The sequence below is a fragment of the Amblyomma maculatum genome, chromosome 11 (assembly GCF_055883805.1).
Source record: "Amblyomma maculatum isolate TAMU_Amacu chromosome 11, ASM5588380v1, whole genome shotgun sequence".
Taxonomy (NCBI): Eukaryota; Metazoa; Arthropoda; class Arachnida; order Ixodida; family Ixodidae; genus Amblyomma; species Amblyomma maculatum.
In genome coordinates this window covers 44,298,173-44,319,538 of record NC_139354.1, presented here as the reverse complement: position 1 = coordinate 44,319,538, position 21,366 = coordinate 44,298,173, and the positions used below count along the sequence as shown (strand labels likewise).

General features: G+C 45.0%; 1 protein-coding gene across 1 annotated transcript; it reads left to right on the top strand.

Moving 5' to 3' along the window:
* The first annotated feature begins 17,056 nt into the window (after positions 1–17,056).
* LOC146173694 (organic cation transporter protein-like) lies at positions 17,057–20,281 on the top strand. Its single transcript, XM_084585248.1, has 2 exons — positions 17,057–17,440; positions 18,887–20,281. Exons 1-2 carry the CDS (start codon positions 17,057–17,059, stop codon positions 20,279–20,281), a joined length of 1,779 nt encoding a protein of 592 aa, XP_084441374.1.
* The last annotated feature ends 1,085 nt before the right edge of the window (positions 20,282–21,366 follow it).

Below are 21,366 nucleotides of genomic sequence, written 5' to 3'. Positions count from 1 at the left end.
GGCAATCTTTTTAAAGGTACACGTCTGGCTATTGCTGATCTGAAGAAATCGTTGTCTTAATCTCTTCCTTAGCAGCACTCGTGGCTTTTGTGACCCCCTACAAAAGCAGTTACTAGTTTTTCAAGCATTTCAGGGTCTTCAAGTCAAGTCTCATCACACGAGTGCTATTGTATTGGAACCAGCATTCAGTCATGCTACCTTGGCCTTAGTAGTCTAAGTAGCTGAGGCAGTGAGGCAGGCCTAAAAATTCGTATTTCTCACGTTTGGCGACACAGCGAAATCGTGAAAGCCATTTTTGCGGTCTGCTTAGTTTCTTTGACTCTCACAGTGATGTTTTGGATTTTCAGAACTTTCCACTGCTACAAAACTGGATCCCTCTTGCACGTTGGTTCTGCCTTTTAAAGTGTGCTACATGGACTCTCTCATTTTCTCTCACACATACTGATTAGCATACAGTCCTAAGCTACCACATTTTGGAAAGACTATGGTATTTGCACAATAGAAAGTCAACCCCCATATATCATGTCCAGAAAAAAAAAAACGTACTGGTAGATGAATTTATTGTCTAGCTGGACAACTCAACCCCGCTTCAGATCACGTTTTAGGTCATATAGGCTGTACACTTCGCCTCTGTATCTGGAAAGCGTCCCAAATGCATTCCACGGAAGCCTCTTCACTTTGCATCAGAGTTGCAATGTTTTTCTCACTGCCGCCGCCACTCGCACATAATCTGTTTAGAAGCTGCATTAAAACTTCCGGCCTACTGCTCACTTTGTTTCTTCGGCATAAATGATGGTCTCCCTCGTGAATGCTGGGAATGAGCGCCAAATGCATTTCGGATATGGAGAGCTCGTAACGAAGCATATGACCACCCATCAAGTTAAACCTGCCAGCTCTCTGCGCCGCACTAAGGAACAAAACCTGAGGACAAATTATCGGTGTCAGCTATTCCATCAACCAGTGACACTCCTCGGAAGAGCTGCAGTGTCACATTACCCGACACAGCCAAAGTGCTAAAAGCAAGTGTGTCGGTGTCTCCATGATCGCAGTAATGGTAGTAGCGACCATTCCATGCTCATAGGCAGGGTGTGCACAGTAAAATAAAAAAATGAGAAATGTTTCCTGAGAAACGTGCACGATAACAATTCTCACAGTTCCGAGTTGACATCTCCTGCCATGTCATGATTTATTTGTCACATACAGTCAAACCCGCTTATAATGATACCGTTTTGGACAATGTATCGAATATAACAGCGGACAGCAGCAGCACTGTCAGTTTTACCTTATGTTCTATTGTAAAATAACCAACATATAGCAATGCTGTAATGGTAGATTATTGGTTATAACAAGGAAGAGGAGGAAAATGAGGAAAGGCAGGGAGGTTAACGAGTAAAAAAAAAACTGTTTGCTACCCTGCACTGGGGGAAAGGGGTGAGTGGATATAAAAGTTGTGAGAGGGATGGGTGAAGTTAGTACAGTCATATCACAGACATGTCACATCTCAACAAGTCAGTCAAATCACTTAACAGCAAACTCAGAGTCTCGATTAGGCATGTGCTTTTCATAAAGAGGAGCAGTGCGTGGGAGGCCTCCACTGCAGACAATCGCCGTGGCCAGGGGCCTAAAATCTTAATTTCAGTTAATGGGCGTCCATCTAGATGCTGCAGCGCACGGCATAGACACTGTCTTTCCTCACTGTATATAGGGCACTCGCAAAGAATGTGGCCTATAGACTCGTCGCACCCACAGTTTGTACATGCAGGGCTGTTTGCCATGCCTGTCATAAAAGAATAAGAGTTTGTGAATGCTACGCCAGCCCACAGGCGGCACAGCAAAGTTTCTTCATATCGGGGTAGGCCAGGTGAAAGCCGGAGCTTCAGGTCAGGGTTCAGGGATTTTAAGCGGCAGTTCGCAAACTGCTGGTTATAACAAACTTGGTCACTGAGCACCAACGCTAACAAAGAAAGGCTTGCAAACAATGCCTCCATGCAGCTTAGCCCTGTTATAACAGCGATATTTTCTTGGCACTTCAATGTTGTTATAAGTGGGTTTGACTGTAGCCCGTTACTTTGTCGGTTCCTGGCTATGTCACCTTCAGAGGCTTCACCTCTTGCGTTCTTCTCACATTATCTTGCCCATAACATGTGTCGTCTAATGTTCACGCATTAAAAGTGTATGGGGAAAAAACGGGGCAGATACAACATTTTCACAATATTGAATCCTAGGACTCCCTCTTATGCGATTTACTCCGTGGCTCCATGTGTGTTCATTGGTGCAAGTTTAACAGGCAACATCTGAGTGGTTGGGGCTGTTCCTTACATATACTGTTGCATTTCCTTGTCTAGTACTTCGTGGCACCAGCTGCGAGAATGTTGTTTTTGATATTGCATAGGCTAATTTGAAAAGTTAAACCTGTGTAGCTAAGGGCGTAGGTATATGAAAGCACTGCTATCCAAGTATTTCATATTGAGGAGTAGCTTATGTTTCAGGAGGGAGTTATCAATTACTGTGTCAGCTATTCAATACAATTCGTAGGCGATTGGTGTGAATAATATGTAGGGGAATGCTTTAACATGTCGGTTCCAGATTCATGCATGTTTTTCGGAGGCAGAATTAAATCACAATTCAAGTACTTTGTTATCATACAGTTGCGGTTCATACCTCCGACAAACCAGCCACGAGCCACAGTTTTAACTTGGGCTTGCAGATATACAAATAGCTGCGTGCATTAGCATTTCGGCTGACTGCAAGGACGGAAGACATTTGATGGCCTTCAGTATTCAATTAAGCGTAGCACAAAAACGTGGCGGTTTAAAGGGACACTGAAGAGAAAAATGAATTCTCCTGGATTTGACACAGAAAGAGGGAAATAACTTATTCGCACCCATAAAAAATGACTGGGAAGAAGGCTTTAAGCCTAAACTGATAAGCATTGAAACCAGCTCCTAATAACCCAAATGCCACTGAGAACAAAGCAACAAATATAGGCATTAACTCACCCTAGTGAAAAAAGTTCTGTGGTGCAATAACCTCGGAGTTTTGTGAAAAAATAACATGCATATATCATATAATCGCACATGATAATAAATTATGGAAGATATTTTATGATAATGACACCGCATGAGATTCTATGAGATTTGTATGATACTGTGTGAGGAGACTGACAAATGTGCAATTACTGCTACATATCTGAATTGTTGCGACTCGTTTCAAAACTGCATGCACACTTTTATCATTGAAAGAAGACAGGAGAAAGACTGTAAAAATGCTGTAAGGCTAAAGAAACCTACGGTTAGTGGTGCCACAGGTAGCCAGTTTTGTTTCGGTATGTTTTGTTTTCAGAACTTCGCATCACAGCTGTGCACACCTGACCCACATGCATGGTTTCGTTTTTGGTGTGCCTCGGTTACAAGCGCGAAGTAGCAGGCCAAGTCCACATTCTTCTGGGACGAATTTCAAGTTTTGGAAAGCACTTGCCTATTGAAAATATGATGTGAAATTTATATAGGATTAGGTATATCAGTTTACTGCACAGTATCAATCGGCACGAAGCGTGGTTGCACTCTTGACATTCAGAATGATATTAGTGGTTCCTGGCGGGAGCTTGCACATTATTTTTAATGGTAACAAAAGCGGACATGTGTCGCCTAATTCTGCTGAGGCTTTTTAAATAGAGCATTCTTAAATCAGCTGCTGCATGATTGCAGCATTTACATTGAGTCTGAAATTAATGTGAGCCATATTATTGGCACCTGGTCACGATGATCGGGTGTGGGTGATTCTTCTGCCAACGAGAGACGCAGAAAGGCCGAGGCAGGACATAAAAATGAGTTTTATTCCTCGCATGGTGTCCGTGGCTGAAGTCGGAGGGATCGCGGCCAGCAGCAGGCAGGAGCGTCAAGAAGAATCAGTCTCACGAAGGGTCAAGCAGAGTGTATACCTGCGAGGCTGAGGGTGAAGGGGTTTACGGGGGCCACGATCGGGAAGTCCAGGATATGCGCTCGGCATTTGTCGTTGTCGCGCACCGTTCGAATAAGGATCCGGCTGTCGGGAGCGCCAGCGAGAGTTGGCGCGCGAAAGGGTACAGCGTCGTTGTGCGAATCCAGAAGCCCGCACGCAATTGGATGCCGAAGCGAGAGAAGCCAAGCGCGGATATGATTGCGAGGAACCATGCGCTACCCCCAAAAAACTGCCCAGCAATATCGGTCGGCAAATGTATGCTTTAGTGGTCGGAAATATGGGAAAGAATTAACGTGCCATAAATATAACCGCTCAGCCAATCGATCTGCTGGCGTTGAGTTCTATGAAGTTCACCCTTGTTAATAGGTAACGTGCCAGGCGCTAGCCTGTTAACCATTAGCGTTCGGGACGTTAAATCAATGAAGATGGGCTATTTTTTTTAAGGCGAAAGCTTCTAATGCCTCATCGCTGTCGACAGAGGGTTGTCAGCAGAGGTGTCATATACTTTCGAGAGCGAACTTTTAAAATAAATAAATAAACCTTGCCTCCACCGGGGATCGAACCTTCATTATCTGGATCCCCAGCCCAGCGCTTTACCAACTGCACTACGCCCCGGGGTTTTCTTCGAGCAATTTAACCAGGCCGCATTCCGTAACTTGTCAATACACAGTTGCACCAGCATCGAGCTCTCACTTTGACCGCACATTAATATTCCGGGAGACATATACATGCATCAAGTAAAGGTAACCAGGCACATTGTTCACATTGCTCTCTGAACAGAGACCTCGATGAATGTGGTGGCTCGAGGCGCGTGGAAATCTGTCATGCGGCTCTTCCACAGGCTAAAAGGTCCCATGAGCACAAAAAGGTCACATTGCGCCTCAGAAGCTTCAATTGTAGGCAAAAATCTTATAGTATAAAGGTGTAATATCAGTGTCCTTCCTGAGAGTCCGTTGAATAATCTCCCAAAAAAACACTGCATCACGGCAATACACAAGCCAATGATCTATTGTTCCTGGCTTCTTACACAGGCGACATTGCCATGGCACAAGTCTTGTTTGCACGAAGCACGTTTTAAAGGTAAGGTTGACGTGTGAAGTTTAAAAAAAGAGTCTGCGGCTGATTGTCTATACATCCATTGAACTAAACAATAATATTTTTTCTGACATGGTAATTATTACACGTGGTTATGTACAGAAAGGGTTATGTACACAGACTATTTATAAAGCACTCAGCCGTTGCTGAGCTGCACAACAGAAAACACACCTAAAAGGCAGGCAAAGATAAACACCGTGTCACCAGCGGAAACCAGTCAGGTTGAAAGTCCATTTATGAAGGTGCCCCGCCCCGGATCGTGAAACGATATAATTCCCCTTGACTACGACGAGGATGACAGCGGGATTCTGTGAGTGATAGATACTGCGCCTTTCATTTTCTGCAACGAATTATAGAACGCAGGTGAACTTTGATGTCTTCAATGAAATGCGGTTGTGTTCTACAAGGGGCCCACTACAGGTCATGACGTCACCAGGAGATTCTTGAAAGTTACAGGTTAAAGAGAAGACTGGTGCCACCATCGGATAAAAGTATAAACTATAAGGAGGCAGTAGCATGGTGGCGCCTCCAAGCTGGGAACTTTGCAAACCCGGTCTGGGCATATTATGTCCTGATGGACGATAGAAAATATATATGATAGAGGGAAACTCGACCATATAATCTGGGAATGTGCTAGCTCCCCAGGGGTTAAAACAAAATATAAATTGTAGAGAAGCCTGGGAAAGCCCGCTGCGGAGCGAGGTCCCTGCTCCAAAGTAGAGTCAGTGGAAAATTTTCAGAGTACCGCATTCGTTTTCCCCGCGCAGCCGGCTCGCCTACTGGCTGATGTGTGTCACGTGACTTTGCGTTCCATAGAGTTAATACAAAGTCGTTGTATTAACTCTATGATTCCTTCCAAGCGCGTGCGCCGAATACGTGTCTTGCGTGGGAGTTCCTGTTTCTCGCCGTGTACACTTGAGAAATTCTGCTGTGCCTTGGTGCGGCATCAGGCCTGAGTCTGGAAATACGTTTTCTCTGTGCCTGAACGAAAAGAGTGATCTGCATCAGTGGTAGGTATGGCTTCACAGAAACGACCAGGAAAAAGTCGTGCCATCAAGGAACACCTTCTTGTGCGAAATTCGTTTAGCCGCGAAAGAAGCGCTCGAAATATTCTACGTGAACATTGTTCGCGTGATGGCAACATGTGTTCACCTTCCAACGTCGTGTGCCGCATGTGCGCAGCAATATGCAGCGTCCATTTTACTTGCGGAATTTTGCACAAACTACCCTCAAATTAAGTTAAATACCCAGCCAGCCGGCATCAGATACATCTATATTCAGTTCTGCGAAATCACACACATACTGCTCGTGCATGCGCATGCGTATACGGGCGCCTGTTCGTGTGCGGTTCGATGACCACCCGCAGCTCTTCCTTTTTATTTTTATGTTAATCTAAATGTACATAAAACTTTATGCACATATTTATTAGTTATTTATTTCTAGTTGTACGTGAAAGGAACCCAGGTGTTGAAAATTTCCGGAGCTCTCCACTACGGTGACTCATTGTATTAGCTACTTTGGGATGTTAAACCCCATAATCTAAACCAACCAACCATAGTTGTTTGTTCGAAGCTGGAAACTTTTGGAAAATGCGTGTCAACCAGAGATGACATCAATTTGCGATTTCATTTTAATTTTTGACGGCAGTTAATAAACGAGGCTGAAGAGCCAGTGCTATTTCAGCCTCTTCAGCTGTCTGTACCGATATTGATTAAAAAAATTGCTGTTTCCCGTTTGCCATTGACTGCAACTGCATTCATTTTTCTTTCGCCGCAGTATGCAGCGTCTGCATATGCAATATTGTACCTAGATTTTCTGCCTCGAATCTTCGTGTCTGCTTTTCTGCACTTTTCTCTCGTCATAGGGTGCATATTCTTTGGTGATAACGGATCCGTTTCCGGTGCATCCACTCTCATTTTCTGTCTTGTCCCAGTATTCCTTCGGTTATATACCTATTTCCCTCAATATGTTCCTTCCACCCTTACTTTTTCTAACCTTTTTTGTTGTGTAGCTATAGTGTTGCCTCAGTTATTTCATCTAATATGTTATGTATTCCCAGCATAGCCTGTCTGTAGAGGTACTTGCCGGGAGGTGTAGTGCTCTTTTAATGCATTTTCTGATCATGCTATCGATCCTATCTTTTTCGGCCTTCTTCAGGTCTAAGTATGACATGGCATACCTAACCCTGCTTATTACGAAAGCTTATATGAGCCTTAATAGGTTACTTTCCTTAAGGCCTCCTTTTTTATTGGCTATTCTCCTTATAAGGTTTGCCGTTTGTATGACCTGTCCTTCCAGTTTCTGTTTTGTTTCTTCGTTGTATCCGTTTGTTTGGAGGACCATTCCTAGCACCCTCATTTGCTTGACCTTGGGGACCGCTTGTCCCTCCACTTATATATCTACGCCCACTTGTTCTTTTTGCCTTAGGTGCATCGGATTTTATATATATAAACAACTCCAATTTTTCTGAAGAACATTTCATGCCACTCTGTTTTGCATATTGTACAGTGTTGTTTGTGTTGTTTGCCGCCTCTTGCAATTTGTGCTCGATTTCAGCATCGCTACCTTTGTTTGTCCAAATGGTTATGTGCTGAATTTTATGTCTTCTATTTTCTTTAGCTTTTCTGGGAGTCCGCGCATAGATATGTTGAAAAGTGTGGGCGATAGCACCGCTCCTTGTGGTTTGCCCCTGCTGCCTAGGTCGAATATCTGAGGTTATATCCCCTGATATCTTATTTTTGTTTTTCTGTCCGTTACAAAGTTTCTTATATATCATACATCCTTTCCCCTGCCTTTAGTTCATTGATGCCCTGTAGGATAGCATCGTGTTTTACACTGTCAAATGAATTCTTCAGGTTCAATCCCAAGATAACTTTACCATCTTTTGATCTTGATTTCAGTATATCATGATGTAGCCTGAGCATAATACCTTGCGTACTAAGATGTTGTCTGAACCCTATGACCTCCTGGTGCCATCGCTTATTCTCTTCCATGCATCTTGTCAGTCTTCTCTGAATCACATGTTCGAATAGTTTACCTACACATGATGTGAGTGATATTGATCTCAAATTATCGACCGCAAGAGGTTTTCCGGTTTTAGGTATTAGCGCTATATCAGCAAATTTCCATTGCTCTGTGATTTCCCCTATTTCCCAGAATATCTGCATGAAATTAGTTAGCTTCACTATAGAGTCGTTATCAAAGTTCCTTAGCATTTTGTTTGTTATCCCATCCGGCCCTTGAGCCGATTTCGTCTTTAGTCAGTGGATATCTGCTAACACTTCAGCTACTGTTACGGGGGCATCTAGTCGCTGGTTTAGACGTCTTTTCTACTTTTCTAATTTATCTTTCCTTACTTCTCCGATATATTTATTTGTCTTTAAGTTTTTTTAAGGAAGTCCCCATCGCTGCCTCCATGATGGTGCCTAGCCTTTATCAGCTTAATGGAAGTTCGCGTTTTAGTTTTCTCTGGGTCTAGCAGGTATCGCATTATGTTCCATGTCTTAGCCATACCCATTTCGTTTTCTATTTGATTGCATCTGTCTCCCCAGTTTTGCTTGCATGCGTTTTGTGTGTGGTCTTCCATTTCTTTGTTTAGCTTCGCTATCCTTCTTCTAAGACACCGGTTGTATTTTTGTTTCTTAAGTCTTTTATCGAGACTCTGTTTGGCTTCCCACATTTGCAATAACCGGCTGTCTACCATCTCTGGCGCATCCTCCCCCTGTAAAATTTTGGTGTGCTTTTGGACGTCTTGTTTAAGCCTGGTACAAAACTCCTCGATGCTGTTTATGGGTGGAATTTCATGGGCGGTTCTCGTCTCTAAACTTGTTCCACTAAGAGATTTCGCTTTTCTTGATTTTTCGCGCTTTCGGCCCTCCTTCTATATTAATTACTATAATATAATGGTGGCTGCCTAGGCTTAATTCCAGGTTGTACCACTCTAGACCTTCTATGTTCTTTGAAAGTGTGAGGTGCGGAGACGCGTCCTTGCTGACACTATTTCCTATCCCGTCGGGATGTCTATGCTGTTATTCAGTGTGAAGCCTCGCTCCTGAATATCTTCCCATAGTTGCCTGCCTTTGAAGCGTTGTCTGCTTCAACCCCATTCTTGATGTTGTGCATTGAAGTCACCTACTATTAGTAGCTGTTGCCTTCCGCATATATTTTAGCCTTTTTTTATTTTTTTTTCTGCTTGGGCGAGCTGTAGACGTTGAGTATGAAAATATTAGGCTCTGTGATGCTCCCGGCTAATACCTCCACGAACACGTGTTCTATGTCCCTGGATACTATGTCGTGCTCCAGGGCTGCCACATTTCTTTTTACTAGCGTTGCCACCCTCGTTTTGACTCCTTTTGTACTATGAAAAGCTTGATATCCCGCCAATTTCACAGGACCCCCTGTTTCCTGCAGCGCTATGCGAGCGGTTGATTTTATAATTGTTTAAGATGTTACTGTAGCACCGGCCTGATCCTTCTAAAACCTCTGCTATTCCACTGCCAGATTTGATTGTTAATATTCTTCGTTCTGTCCATCTTGAAGCTGAAGTATCGCTTTTTCTGCTTTTTTTTTTGCTGCCCCCTTTTGTTGGCTACCAACTCCACCAGTCTTAGGCTAATATTCTCTGCATGCTCTTGATTCCCTTCATTTAGCTTCTGAATCTGTGCGTTTTTTGTGCATTCATTTCTTCGATAAAATCTGTGAAATTTGTGATCACACCACCAAGTTTCGTGAAGCCATTCTTCAATCTTGTGACCCTATAGTATCCAGGTCTTGCGAAAACCCCGTGTCATTGCTTTTGCGTTTTGCCGGCGGCGGCTGTATAGGTCTCACGTCCTTGTCGCTATTAGCTCCCGCCTCGTTTCCTGCTGCTGTTCCTGCCACTGCTGTGGGTTGCTGCTTCTGTGTTCGTGCCTGCGTTGGATTCTGCTGTTTTTCAAGTCTACGTATGGTTTCGTTTTGCTTTTCTATTATCTTTTGCATTTCCTCGATTTGCCTCATTAACCTATCTATTTTGTCATCCTGACTATTCCCCTTACCTGATTGCGACCCCTCTGCGAAGCTGACGCTTTCTCTCCCGGCGTCTCTTCTCTTCCCCGTGGATTGCTGGTTTCCTTGAGGTTGACTCCGCCCTTGGTCTTTTCTTTGGTTTGCTGTCGGCAACTGGAGCTGCTTACCCTCCTCGGTTGACTCTTCACTTGCTTCTCCCTCTGGCTTGATCTCCTCCCCTTGCGGTTTCCCTCGAGTTGTGCCCTCCACTTGCCTCCAGTCTTGGGAAAGAATCATCTCTGAATCTGTATTCGGATCCGTTTCTGTGGATCGGCTCTTGGCTCCATCCTTGTTCAATTGCCTCCATCGTTCTTCCATCTCCATTATTTTCTCTCAGCGCCGCTTCTTGACGATATATGGCGTACGGTAGATGGATTTGCATTTGCTGTCCCCTAAGATGTGTCACTTGCCGCACACCTGACATACTGGTTCGCACGTGTGGGCATCCGGTGGGTTTTCCTTTTGGCATCCTCTGCATTTGATGTTCTTCGGATTCGGGCATACGTACACTCTGTGTCCCAGTCTTCCGCATAACATACCTCATACTTCTTGTACAGCCAGAATTTTACTGGAATTCCCCCGAAAATGATCCATTTCGGAACCTGTTCCTGGGCGAACATTATCATCACAACCTGGGATTCTTTCCCTAGCCTTCTGACACCGTAGTTTTCCGGATTGTCTTCTCTATTCAGTCTTATCTACTGAAAAACTAAAAGTTCTACGGGGCAATAACCTCATAAAATCTCATTTAATCGCATAGTCTCATACGGTGCACTTCATTATCATAAAATGTACATAATTTATGATAATGTACAAGAAACTATGAGAACTTATGCAATTATATGCGACTTGTACGTGATTCCTTATGTGAATTAATTGAGTGAGATTGTATGAGAAAATGTGAGCTAGGTTATTGCCCCTTACAGTTTTTTCAGTAGGGATATATGCATCATATCTTCCGTGTATAATAACCTGACGCCGTATATAGAATAGAATAGAATAGGATAGAATAGAATAGAATAGAATAATGTTTATTTAGCATCTTGAGGATGTTGGGTGCGCCGGCAAAAAGCCAGTGGAAAGGCTTGACGAGGCAGACACACCCTAGAGAGGCATTGCAGTGGTACACAGATCATATCACTTTTGCAAACATAAACAAACAAGAACAAACATATATGTCTCCCTTGCCGCATTTCTCCGGTGTTGCGAGATACGCCGTAATCTCCGTGTCCTCCCCGTTGACCTTCAGTTTCGTCAGGCTCAGATATTTCAATTTTCAGCTTTCGTTTGTCGTTGCTATCAGAATCGTCTGTTGCTTCAGGTTTGGCGAGAAAAAGTCCTTGTCTCCTTCTTCTTTCGGATTTATACCCGCCGCCAGCTTGATTACGTCGCCCAACGCCAGCGTTCCGTGCGTCGTAGGAGGAGAAAGTATAAAACTCGAGGAACTTGAGATGCCAAACAGAAGCTGCAGACCCAGATGTCCAGGAGGTGTTCGAAATTGATTTACAGGATAGAAAAGGCACAGTACCTGTGACAATTCTCAGCGGACACATGTACCACGCCGTAAAGAAAGGGAGGAAGGTGGGAGTGAAAGAAGAGAGCGAGATAGAGGTGCCGCGCGTAGTGGTAGGCAACGATCCACCGCGCTATAATGGCTTTCGCCTCATGGCACTTTAGTGGTCCAGAGTGCCCTTTAGAATTTTTCTGGCAATTTTGGAACGATACCATGTTTTCCTCTGACAATTCTGGGTTATAGCGACGGCTTTTGGCACAACCAGCCCAGAACGTCTATGTTGTCAGGTAAAACACCTGTACGAGTTTCAGTGACGAGGAGGACGATAAAAATAAATAAATATTAAAGAAACAGTACAAGTCAGTACAAGAAAGATTTCATTCACACAGTTTGGGTAGTCATACTAGATGTTGAAAATTGAGTAAGTTTTTTAAGGAATCGCTTGAGCTTGGACTTTTAATCGACATGAATGCGGATATATATCGCATGGATGTTTTCAACAAAATTCATATAGTGATGAGCTACAGAATGTATTACTTTGAGTATTTTATATCGTCAGCATAAAAAAAGGAAAGAGGAGTTCTTGATCACGGACGAAACGTCATTATAAAAGTAGAGAAGAGAACCGTGCCTAATACAGAACCTTGAGAAAGACCACTAATAATGTTAATATAAGCAGACACAGGATAAACGCTCTACAGGGGGCTTTTGCGAATTTTTATGTGGGATCAGTCTGCATGCACTCTTTCTAGCATTCTCCCACATCCTCTCTCTCCCTATGTCTAATGGCCAGCAATAGAATAATAGAACAAAATACCACCTGTGATTCCCGTGTTCAACGAATCTCGTATAGACTCCAACAATTGCCTGCGCTCGATTTGCTTGGATGCATCGCATACTGACTACTTCTTCACAAAACTGATTTGAACAGCTGTTCTCTTTGTTTGACATAAGGTGTGAAGACGAAAACGATCTGCTCCCACTTCTGCTAGCATTACGTTTCTAGGAGCAGTGCAGAGTTCCTTTGCACGCCCCCCATTCCCTGCTCAGACTATTTTGAGGTTGAAAGGTCAGAACTCCTATCTGTTATTTCTTCCATGCAATCCTCGGCTCCAGGTTGGGACGGAATTACGGTAGGTATGCTCAAAAGTTTAGCGAACGAGTTCACTCAAAATCTCCTGGATCTGATTACCGATTCATTAAAATCTGCATGGCTGCCGCACGTCTGGAAAGTGGCGAAAATTATATTACTGTTGAAAGACCCTGGGAAAGGATTTCATGTTGAAAACATTGGGCCGATAGCTTTGACTTCAAATCTGGCAAAATTAATGGATACAATTGTGCATAGCCGCCTCTCAAAGCATATTTCAGAGGTCAATGCTTTGAGTTCTGCCCAGATTGGTTTCCGCAATGGATGCTCAATATGGTCTGAGCATGTAGATTTAGAAAGCAGAATTCGCCTTGCTATGTGCAACGATGAGGTGTCAGCGTTAATGACGCTCGATATTGCTAAGGCCTATGACAGCCTTGACCCTTCCATTCTACTAAACAAGTTATCGTTATAACGTACCCCGTTCTACATTTATGCATGGATCAGGGAATTTTTGTTGAAAGCATGAGAAATTTTTTGCACTGATGGCTCATTAATCTCAGATACCGATGCACAGACAAGAGGGGTGCCCCAGGGCTATGTGCTCTCGCCACTCCTTTTTAATATATTAATGTGCGATATTCTGGTTCATCCTGATGTCACTATATATGTATATGCAGATGACATAGTATTCTTCACCTCTGCAAGATATTCATGACCTCTATCGTTCACTACAGGCTTACCTAAATGCACTTGAGGTCTGGCTGGACAAAAGTAAATTGGTTTTAAATGTGTGCAAAAGTAGTGTGCTAGCTAATAAAACCAAAAGCCCCTTATATGTTTCGTGAAACTACCGCTCAGATGTCATACCTCAAATGGAATCTGTGCGGTATTTAGGCATTACATATGATGCTAGTATGGATTGGAGGCTTCACATCAAATCTAATGTTCGGAAAGGTGAGCGTGCCCTTGGTATAGGCTCATACGGATAAGTAACATGAAATTTGGAATACGACGACATACTCTTCTACTTCTGTACAAAGCCTATGTGAGACCGATTTTAGAATTTGGCTGCATTCTTTTTTTTCTGGTTGTCCAAAATATAAGCTCAGTCCTTTACTGCTTTTAGAGCGACGTGCGCTGTGCCTCTGCCTATGGCTTCCACAGTCAGTCTTCACCACTGTTCTGTACTTAGAGGCCCGCGATCCGGACCTTAACTCTCGTTTCCGCCTTGTAACTGTTAGATCATTCTTTCGGTCATTTGAGGCAACTCCCGGTATGGCAATACCTATTTTTGTCAAACCCGGCCCTCTTTCTCACTCACCAGTGGCCAAGGTTCTCCATGCCCCAGGTAGTTTTCACGCAGAGCATTTTAGCAAACATTGGTGTGGACCTCGGTTCTATAAGTCCTATTGGTTGCTCAACGTCCATTGTAGATATATATTTCCATCTTATGTGGAGCACTGACTTTCAAGTCTAATATCCAGTCTCCTATTGCTACTGATGCATCTGTGTCTGCGCAGAAAGCAGCGATTGGAATTTTTTCAGAGTCTCTTTCCTGGAGTTTTTCGATGCGTGTCCCGGATTACACACCGATCTTTTTAGCAGAGTTTAGCAGAGTTTATCAGCGTTTAGCAGAGTTTAGCAGGGGGCGGCAGAAAGTTAGGTGGGCGGATGAAGTTAAGACGTTCGCAGGGGTCAAGTGGATGCAGCTAGCACAGCCCTATTACAAAAACCAGTGTCTCAAGTGCGAAACCAGTAAGATTTTCGCGCTGGTTTTGCACTGGATCTGCTGGGCACGCGGGAGCTCTGCGATAATTACTGGAGCAGCAACGGGAAGACACTAGCTGCACTGGTGCGATGGGAGAAAAACGCTGGGATTAGCCTTTCGACGCTGGGTGTGTCGCTGGCACCCGCGATGCACTGGGAGAAGCGCCGTATGTGCGCTGGGGCCGCACTGGTCCCAGTGCCCCAGTATAGCCGGTGCGGCCTGCGGCGTCAGCCGGAGTAGCATCCCTCAGGGGCCAACAGGGCAACAGCGTACTTTCAATTGACCATCGGGGGGCATATGAAAAATATGGTTCAAGCAAGCGCTTTTTGCTGCGAAGTCGTTGCGCATTTGTAAGAAAACAAAGGCAGTATCTTTTTTCTAGAGTTTCTATGTTTCGATAGGTCGTTTCGAGCGTTTCGAGAGCGACAACGATCGCCGCGCCTCGATCTCATGACAGACTGACGATTAACGCACTACTAAAGCTGGAATTGAATAATGTGGGCTACCATGCATAACCAACTTCACAGCTGATCTTAAGGGCACTCTAACACAATGATTACTGCCAAAATGTTCAATACGGGCTCAATCGCAGGCGAGCGTAGCCTGCACCGCGGCCCAGTATCAACAGCAGAAAGAAAAACTAAAACGAGGAGGAGAGTAGTTTACCGATGGATGGGTCCATGAGAGAAAAAACAACAACATACAGCGCTTGTAATACATAATATTTGGCGCGTTTCTCAAGCTTTTGCGCTCCTTCTTACTCTGCGTATCAAGCAGCCGAGCCCTCGGTCATCGCAACGCTTCCCGCAATGTTTACATACAAATAAGGTTTAGTTACACGCAATTAGGGTCGTCGCTGCGGCGCTGGCCGGTATTGAAGCTTGGTCGCACGTTTTTCCTTGAAGGCTTCTACTAAAGCTCCGTGTTCAGCGAAAATTACGCCCACGGTAGAAGAGCACCACCCAAGAGCCGGCGTTAGAAAATTTGCCAGCGATGTCAAACTCCACATGTTAAAATGATTTCAGTGCACAAAATAGCGCGCATAGGCACCCAGAACATTAGTTGCAAGTCGTGAGAGCAGACAGCAAGCTAAAATGATCAAGAAGTTGCAATTGTTAGAGCGGTAGCAATGGCCTGTAGACTGCGAAACATGAAGTCCAAACTTTATAAATGCGGGTTATGACATAAAATGCAAAAATGTTTATAAAAAGTCCAGTTCTCGGCGTGGCCGAGTGGTTAGCGTGCTGAGCTAGTGATTGGTATGTACCTAGGGACTTAGTTCGAGGCACGCTTGGTGTGCTAATTTTTTTTGTTTTTTTTTTTTTACTTTTTTTAGCTTTTTTTATGTACCTAACTTGTTTCGTTACTTTTTACTTTTTAATTTTTATCCCACGCTTTTTTTTTTTTTTCCGGGCGAACAGTGCCGCCAGCGCGGAGCGTCCCAGTATGCCGCGTCCCAGTGCGCCCAGTGTCCAGCGTCATACTGGGACCATAATCAGGTATGGCGCTGGGGCGCTGGCTCCCAGTGGCACTGGTTTTTGCAATAGGGAGAACCGGGTTAATTGGAGAAATATGTGAGAGGCCTTTGCTATAGTGCCCTTTGCCCTGCAGTGGGTATAGTCAGGTTGATGATAATGGCAATTGGGCTAGCACTACTAAAAAGTTCCCTGCAATCAGTCAAAAATAATTTTGCTATTAGACTCTCTTTCTGTTTTGTTTCCACTGGAGTCAGCACAGGATACTCTTTTGAGCCGCTCACTAAAGTAGTTCATAACGGGATGGGTGAAAGAAATACTCTTCATCTGGGTCCCCGGTCACTGCGGTATTTTCTAGAACGAAGCTGCAGACTTCTTGGCTAAATCAGCTCTTGATACACCTGTTCCATGTACCATCCCTAATATCATCATGCAATGATACAGCAGAATGCCGACATCTCGTATACTCATGGGAAGCTCGTTCAGGTAAATCAAGGCAGTGTGAGGTAACAATGACTCTCATGAGATACAGGATTCCCCGCCCAAATCTTTATTTATGTAGATGCGGGTTCAGCCCCACAAACCTTTGTGAGGCTTTTGGTGAGATTGAAAACATTGATCATTTCCTTCTCGCTTGTCAAAGGTTTTCACATCAGAGGAGGGTACATTTAGAAATTCCAAGAGCACAATTGGGATTCACGTTGTCGGTTCCGCTTCTGCTCTCCTTCGGTGCGAGTGAGAAAGTATTTGCGTTGTCTCAAATTTGTCACTATTTACAAAACTACATCACAGCTACGGACAGATCCCCTTGCTAATTGTTTTCCAAATTTACAATCTTCCAAATTTTTTGCTCCGTATTTTTTCCTTTCATTCAATTTTGTGATCTTAAATCTTAGGTTTTTGTGTGGTTGATAATTAATTTAATGCACTAATTCAGTATGCGTAGCACATTTGGCAGTCCACACTGCCAACCCTGGCCAATCCCCCTTCGTGGGTATGTGCCATTTATCAAGGCAGAAGAAGAAGAACCCGCTGAAACCTCGCGCCAGAACGGCTTTTGCGACTGAATGAATTTTTTTCGACAATCTATGGAATTGTCCACAGCAATGCCTGCAGAGATTCCTACGTCCCGAAATCCAAGTTTCGTCAGCAGTGCGGCGGCTTCGCCGTCTCTATCGGTTGTGGCAACAGCAGGGACCCCGCAGCCAGTACCCGTCGCCTCAGACTTCTCCGCCATAGAAGAGGGTGTCTACGTCGCCATCGGCCACGGCCCGTACCAGTACCGCATCCTTCTGTGCGGCATCCTAGCCTCGAGCGTGGCGATTCTGCACATAATGTCGTCCACGTTCCTGATGCGACCCGTGGACCATTGGTGCAAGCCACCTCTACACTTGAGCGACCTCCCAACTGAAGCCTGGAAGAATATGTCGATCCCAGTAGAGGCTGACGGCAGCTTCAGCAAGTGCACCATGTTTAACCCTGCCGTCGCGGTGAGTAGATGTTGGCTTTTTTTTTAAAAAAAGAAGAGCAGTTAATCTGTGATTTGTTATCTCAAGCGAATTAACTACTTTTTTTTTTCATGGCTAGTTTGGTTGGGAGTACACCATGCAAAGCATTTACCGTTTTGCCTAGGTATGTTGTGCTGTTGTTGCGGGACTGCCAACGGGCTGTATAGCTGAGCGTCCACCACTGCCTCGTGTGGACAAAGGAGAATTGAGCGATGAGCAAAAAAATATATATACAAATGTGCGTCACAACAGCCGTCGTCCGCCACAAAAGCGGCAGCGATTGCAAAGACGGCCTGCACAGCAAATACAAAAACGCCGGTGGCAAGGAGCCTCCGACACAGAGGCGAAGGTCCTAGGTTCCCAGGCCTGGAGTGCCGAGAGCAGCCACACATCTAGACTGCCTTGCTATATGAGTAAATTATTTTATATACGCTACAGATGCACTGTTTTCATTAAAACTATCGGCGTTAAAATGTTGTTAAACGAAAGTTTGGAGGGATAGTACCGGTTAAAGGTTTTGAGGGTGTGGAATGAGACAGCTGCACATAGATGGCGAAATTGAACTTGAAATTTGTTTTGTGTAGGTATATTGGATTCAGACTGCTCGCATATAAATTAGGCAGCTAGGTAAAGCCGTCAAGAGAGAGAGAAAAAGAAAACATGCTGCAGCGCAGCACCATGTTTAAGTTACGGTAGATAAAAAAGGACACAGCAGGAAAAGCAAGAAAAGGGAAAGAGGACAGCAAGAAAAAGTGCGTTTCAATTACGTCTAAGAATAAGAACAGCAAAAGCGAAACAAGACTCCCCATGTGTCCTAATTTTGTGTTTTGTACTGCAAGGAAACGAATGTTCCTCTCTGATATGAATTTAGATTACGAATGTAGCCCGTAAGGACAGTAGCCATTTAAGCGAAAAGAGAGGCAATTGTCTTTTTAAATTGTCTGACAATTTCCTATGCGCTGGAGTTTGAAATAGATAGAAGTGCAAAGTTCGTCGCTAATGCCGCAATGGCCAGCTAGCGCACCGTGTCAGGTGTTATTTCCACTTGCTATGTGTTTATTTGCCTTGAGTCAGCTCATTACCGCCAAGTCTGGCGCTGATAACAAGCTGCACGAGCAACTCGTACTACTCATATTTCTTTGTTTCCTTCACAGCACATTTTTTATGAAACCTCTCAGTTTTTAAAAATGGGAAAGTATTTCTAATAATGGGGCATCAATGCAGAATTCTACAGATTTACAGCACCGGTCAACCTTCTTACCAACGAGCGATTGGGGGGCACGGTTACGTCACAGTAAAGAGCAACCGAACACATAATTTTGAGAACGCTTTGTTGATGTAACACGGTTTCATTTCCTCGCGCATAGGAACCAGCCAGTTTCGCGGCTTTGCAACTGTGTAAGGCTTGCGTGTGAAACTGTTTTGCAGGGTAACCTCAGCTCTAATAGGTCAACAGTGCCCTGCCAGGGATGGGACTACGATATCGTGAACAAGGCCGACAGTATCATCAGCCGGTACAACCTCGTGTGCGGTCGCCTCTACCTGTTGAAAGTGCGTTCCTTCGTTGCCCTTGCAGGTCCGGTTCTGACGATATTTTTTTTCGGCTTCGCATCCGATACCCTGGGACGGAGGCCAGTCTTGCATCTGGCTGCGTTTCTGTTCGTCGCTGGTGCTGTCAGCAACAGCGTTGCTCAAGCCATCACTTTCGATATCTTCACTCGTGCTGTCATGTACGTGGGCTTTAACTCCCTATTCATGCTCACCTTCATGCTCCTGTACGAGGTGACTGGAAGCGCCTGGCGACCGCTTTTCGTCCTCATCGACACTGCTGTGGCAGGAGCCTTGGTTCCTCAAATAGCGCGCGCCATCTCTTTGGTTGAGCCTAGCTGGGTGATATCCCAGACACTGCTTCTTGCTGCCACGATGGTGACCGCAGCCTTGTCCTACAAGCTGGGTGAGTCGCCCGTGTGGCTTCTTTGCGTGCGGGACATGGAGCGGGCGGAGCTGGCCATCCTTGACGCAGCGAAAGTAAACGGCATGGACACCACCAAGACCAGTGCAATTTTCCATACGATCAGGAAACAGCTGAGTAGGATGGATCGCACATGGCAGACATCAGGTTCTACTGCATTGGTTGCAGAAGATTTGTCAGATACAGCCAAGATGCGTCGACGCGCAGCTTCCGTTTTCTTCGCAAGGTTCACTCTCAGCGTCATCTTCCAGGCGTTCCTTGGTGGTCGACAGGGTGAGCGCCGCGACTGGAACACGACGGGAACCTTTCTGCTGGTCGCCTGCTACGTGGCCGTCGGCTGGGCCATGATCAGACACGGCCTTCGTGAAACTCTCTCCGCCCTCCTGGTCATCGTGTGTGTCTGCTCCGTGGCAGAGGCCCTGTCCTTGGGTCCGACTGGCACAACGAGTCCTTTATTTGACTCTGTAACGAGGGCTATTATATCCGGCGCCATGAGTGTCGTCTACTGCTACTCGGCGCAGGTGTTTCCCACGCGGATTCGCGGCGCCGGCATGAGCCTGTCTTTGTTGTGCAATGCCGCCGGCATGCTCGTGGGGATATTCCTCCTCGCGCTCAATAGACAGAGGGGCGGCACTCTACTTTCGACGCTGTCGGCTGCAATGTCCGCCCTGAGCGTGTGGGCTGTCCAGTGGCTTCCCGACATCGCTGTCCAGTTGCCAGCGCTACGTCGGTCGCAGTCAGCCCTGAATGAGCAAGAGCGAAAGGAAGCCCTGAAGAGCTCGCTTTCGCCAGCGGACAGTCAAATAAGACGCAAGCGCCGCAAGAGGAAGGTGAAGTCACCACGCATATAGTGTTCTAGAATTGAGAAGTGTGCCGTCTGCCGCCGGCGAGCTGGTCGTTTCAGCGATGACAGGAGAGAGGGCGCTGTGTGCAGGAGGAGCGCAGTGAGCGCGGAGCAGACAGCTGGGTGAACCGCCTTCGTCACCGCTAGTTCAATCGGACTCCGAAGGTGCGTAGCAATAAATTGCGCCGCTTTAGCTCCCACACGCTTGTCTAAATGTATTAAAACGGTTATGTTCATGAACAAAACAACTAGTTCCCTATAAAATAAGCGGCCGTCGTCAGGGAACGGCAATACAAATACAGGCAATGTAAGATACAGATTGCCGACGAACTGACAAGCGACGGCAAGATATATTTCCTGAACGTATTGGGTGCTTTATTTCTCGAACACTAGCGGGAGGTTCAATGACGAATGTCTAACGTATTTCTATGATCATGTAAAGTTTTAATATTGGATGCACCGGTTTATGCGGGCTAGACTGAAGTCTTCCATCGAAGCTCGCACGTACTGAAAACGTAGTGAATGGTGTTTTAGGCTAGGCTAGCGTAATTTTTGAGCCACATGTAAATAGAGGTATGCGAAGATTGCTTGCAGACAGAAATTATGCCAGCGCTTACTGATGACTTTATTTAAATGTGGGCGAATACATATGAACTGGCAGTCCTACTCAAAACGAAATGAATGAATGAGAGCACATAGCAATGAACGAAACCACATAATGGACGACATGAAAAAAAAAATCGCGACTTAGTGCAAGAATATGGTACAAACGTATAAAACTGTACAGAACTATATGAGAATATTAATGAACTTTACTAGGCCGTGAGTAAATTAAGCTGCTAAATTTGAAAACACACAAGAGAAAGGCAGAATGATTAAAGTCCTCAAACACGATTACTTGCTCCTCCTCAGCTTTAGGTGCTTTACCTGCTCTGCTTTAGAGGTCTGCTCTTGGTTTAGCGACTTGGCATAAAAACGCAATCGCATGAGGACGTAGAACTTCACTATGTTAAGTGTCATTTCTTTGTCATGAGTAGGGCAACCAAACTTGGAAACCTCTGCGCTTTGCAAAAACAAAGCAAATTCACGCAT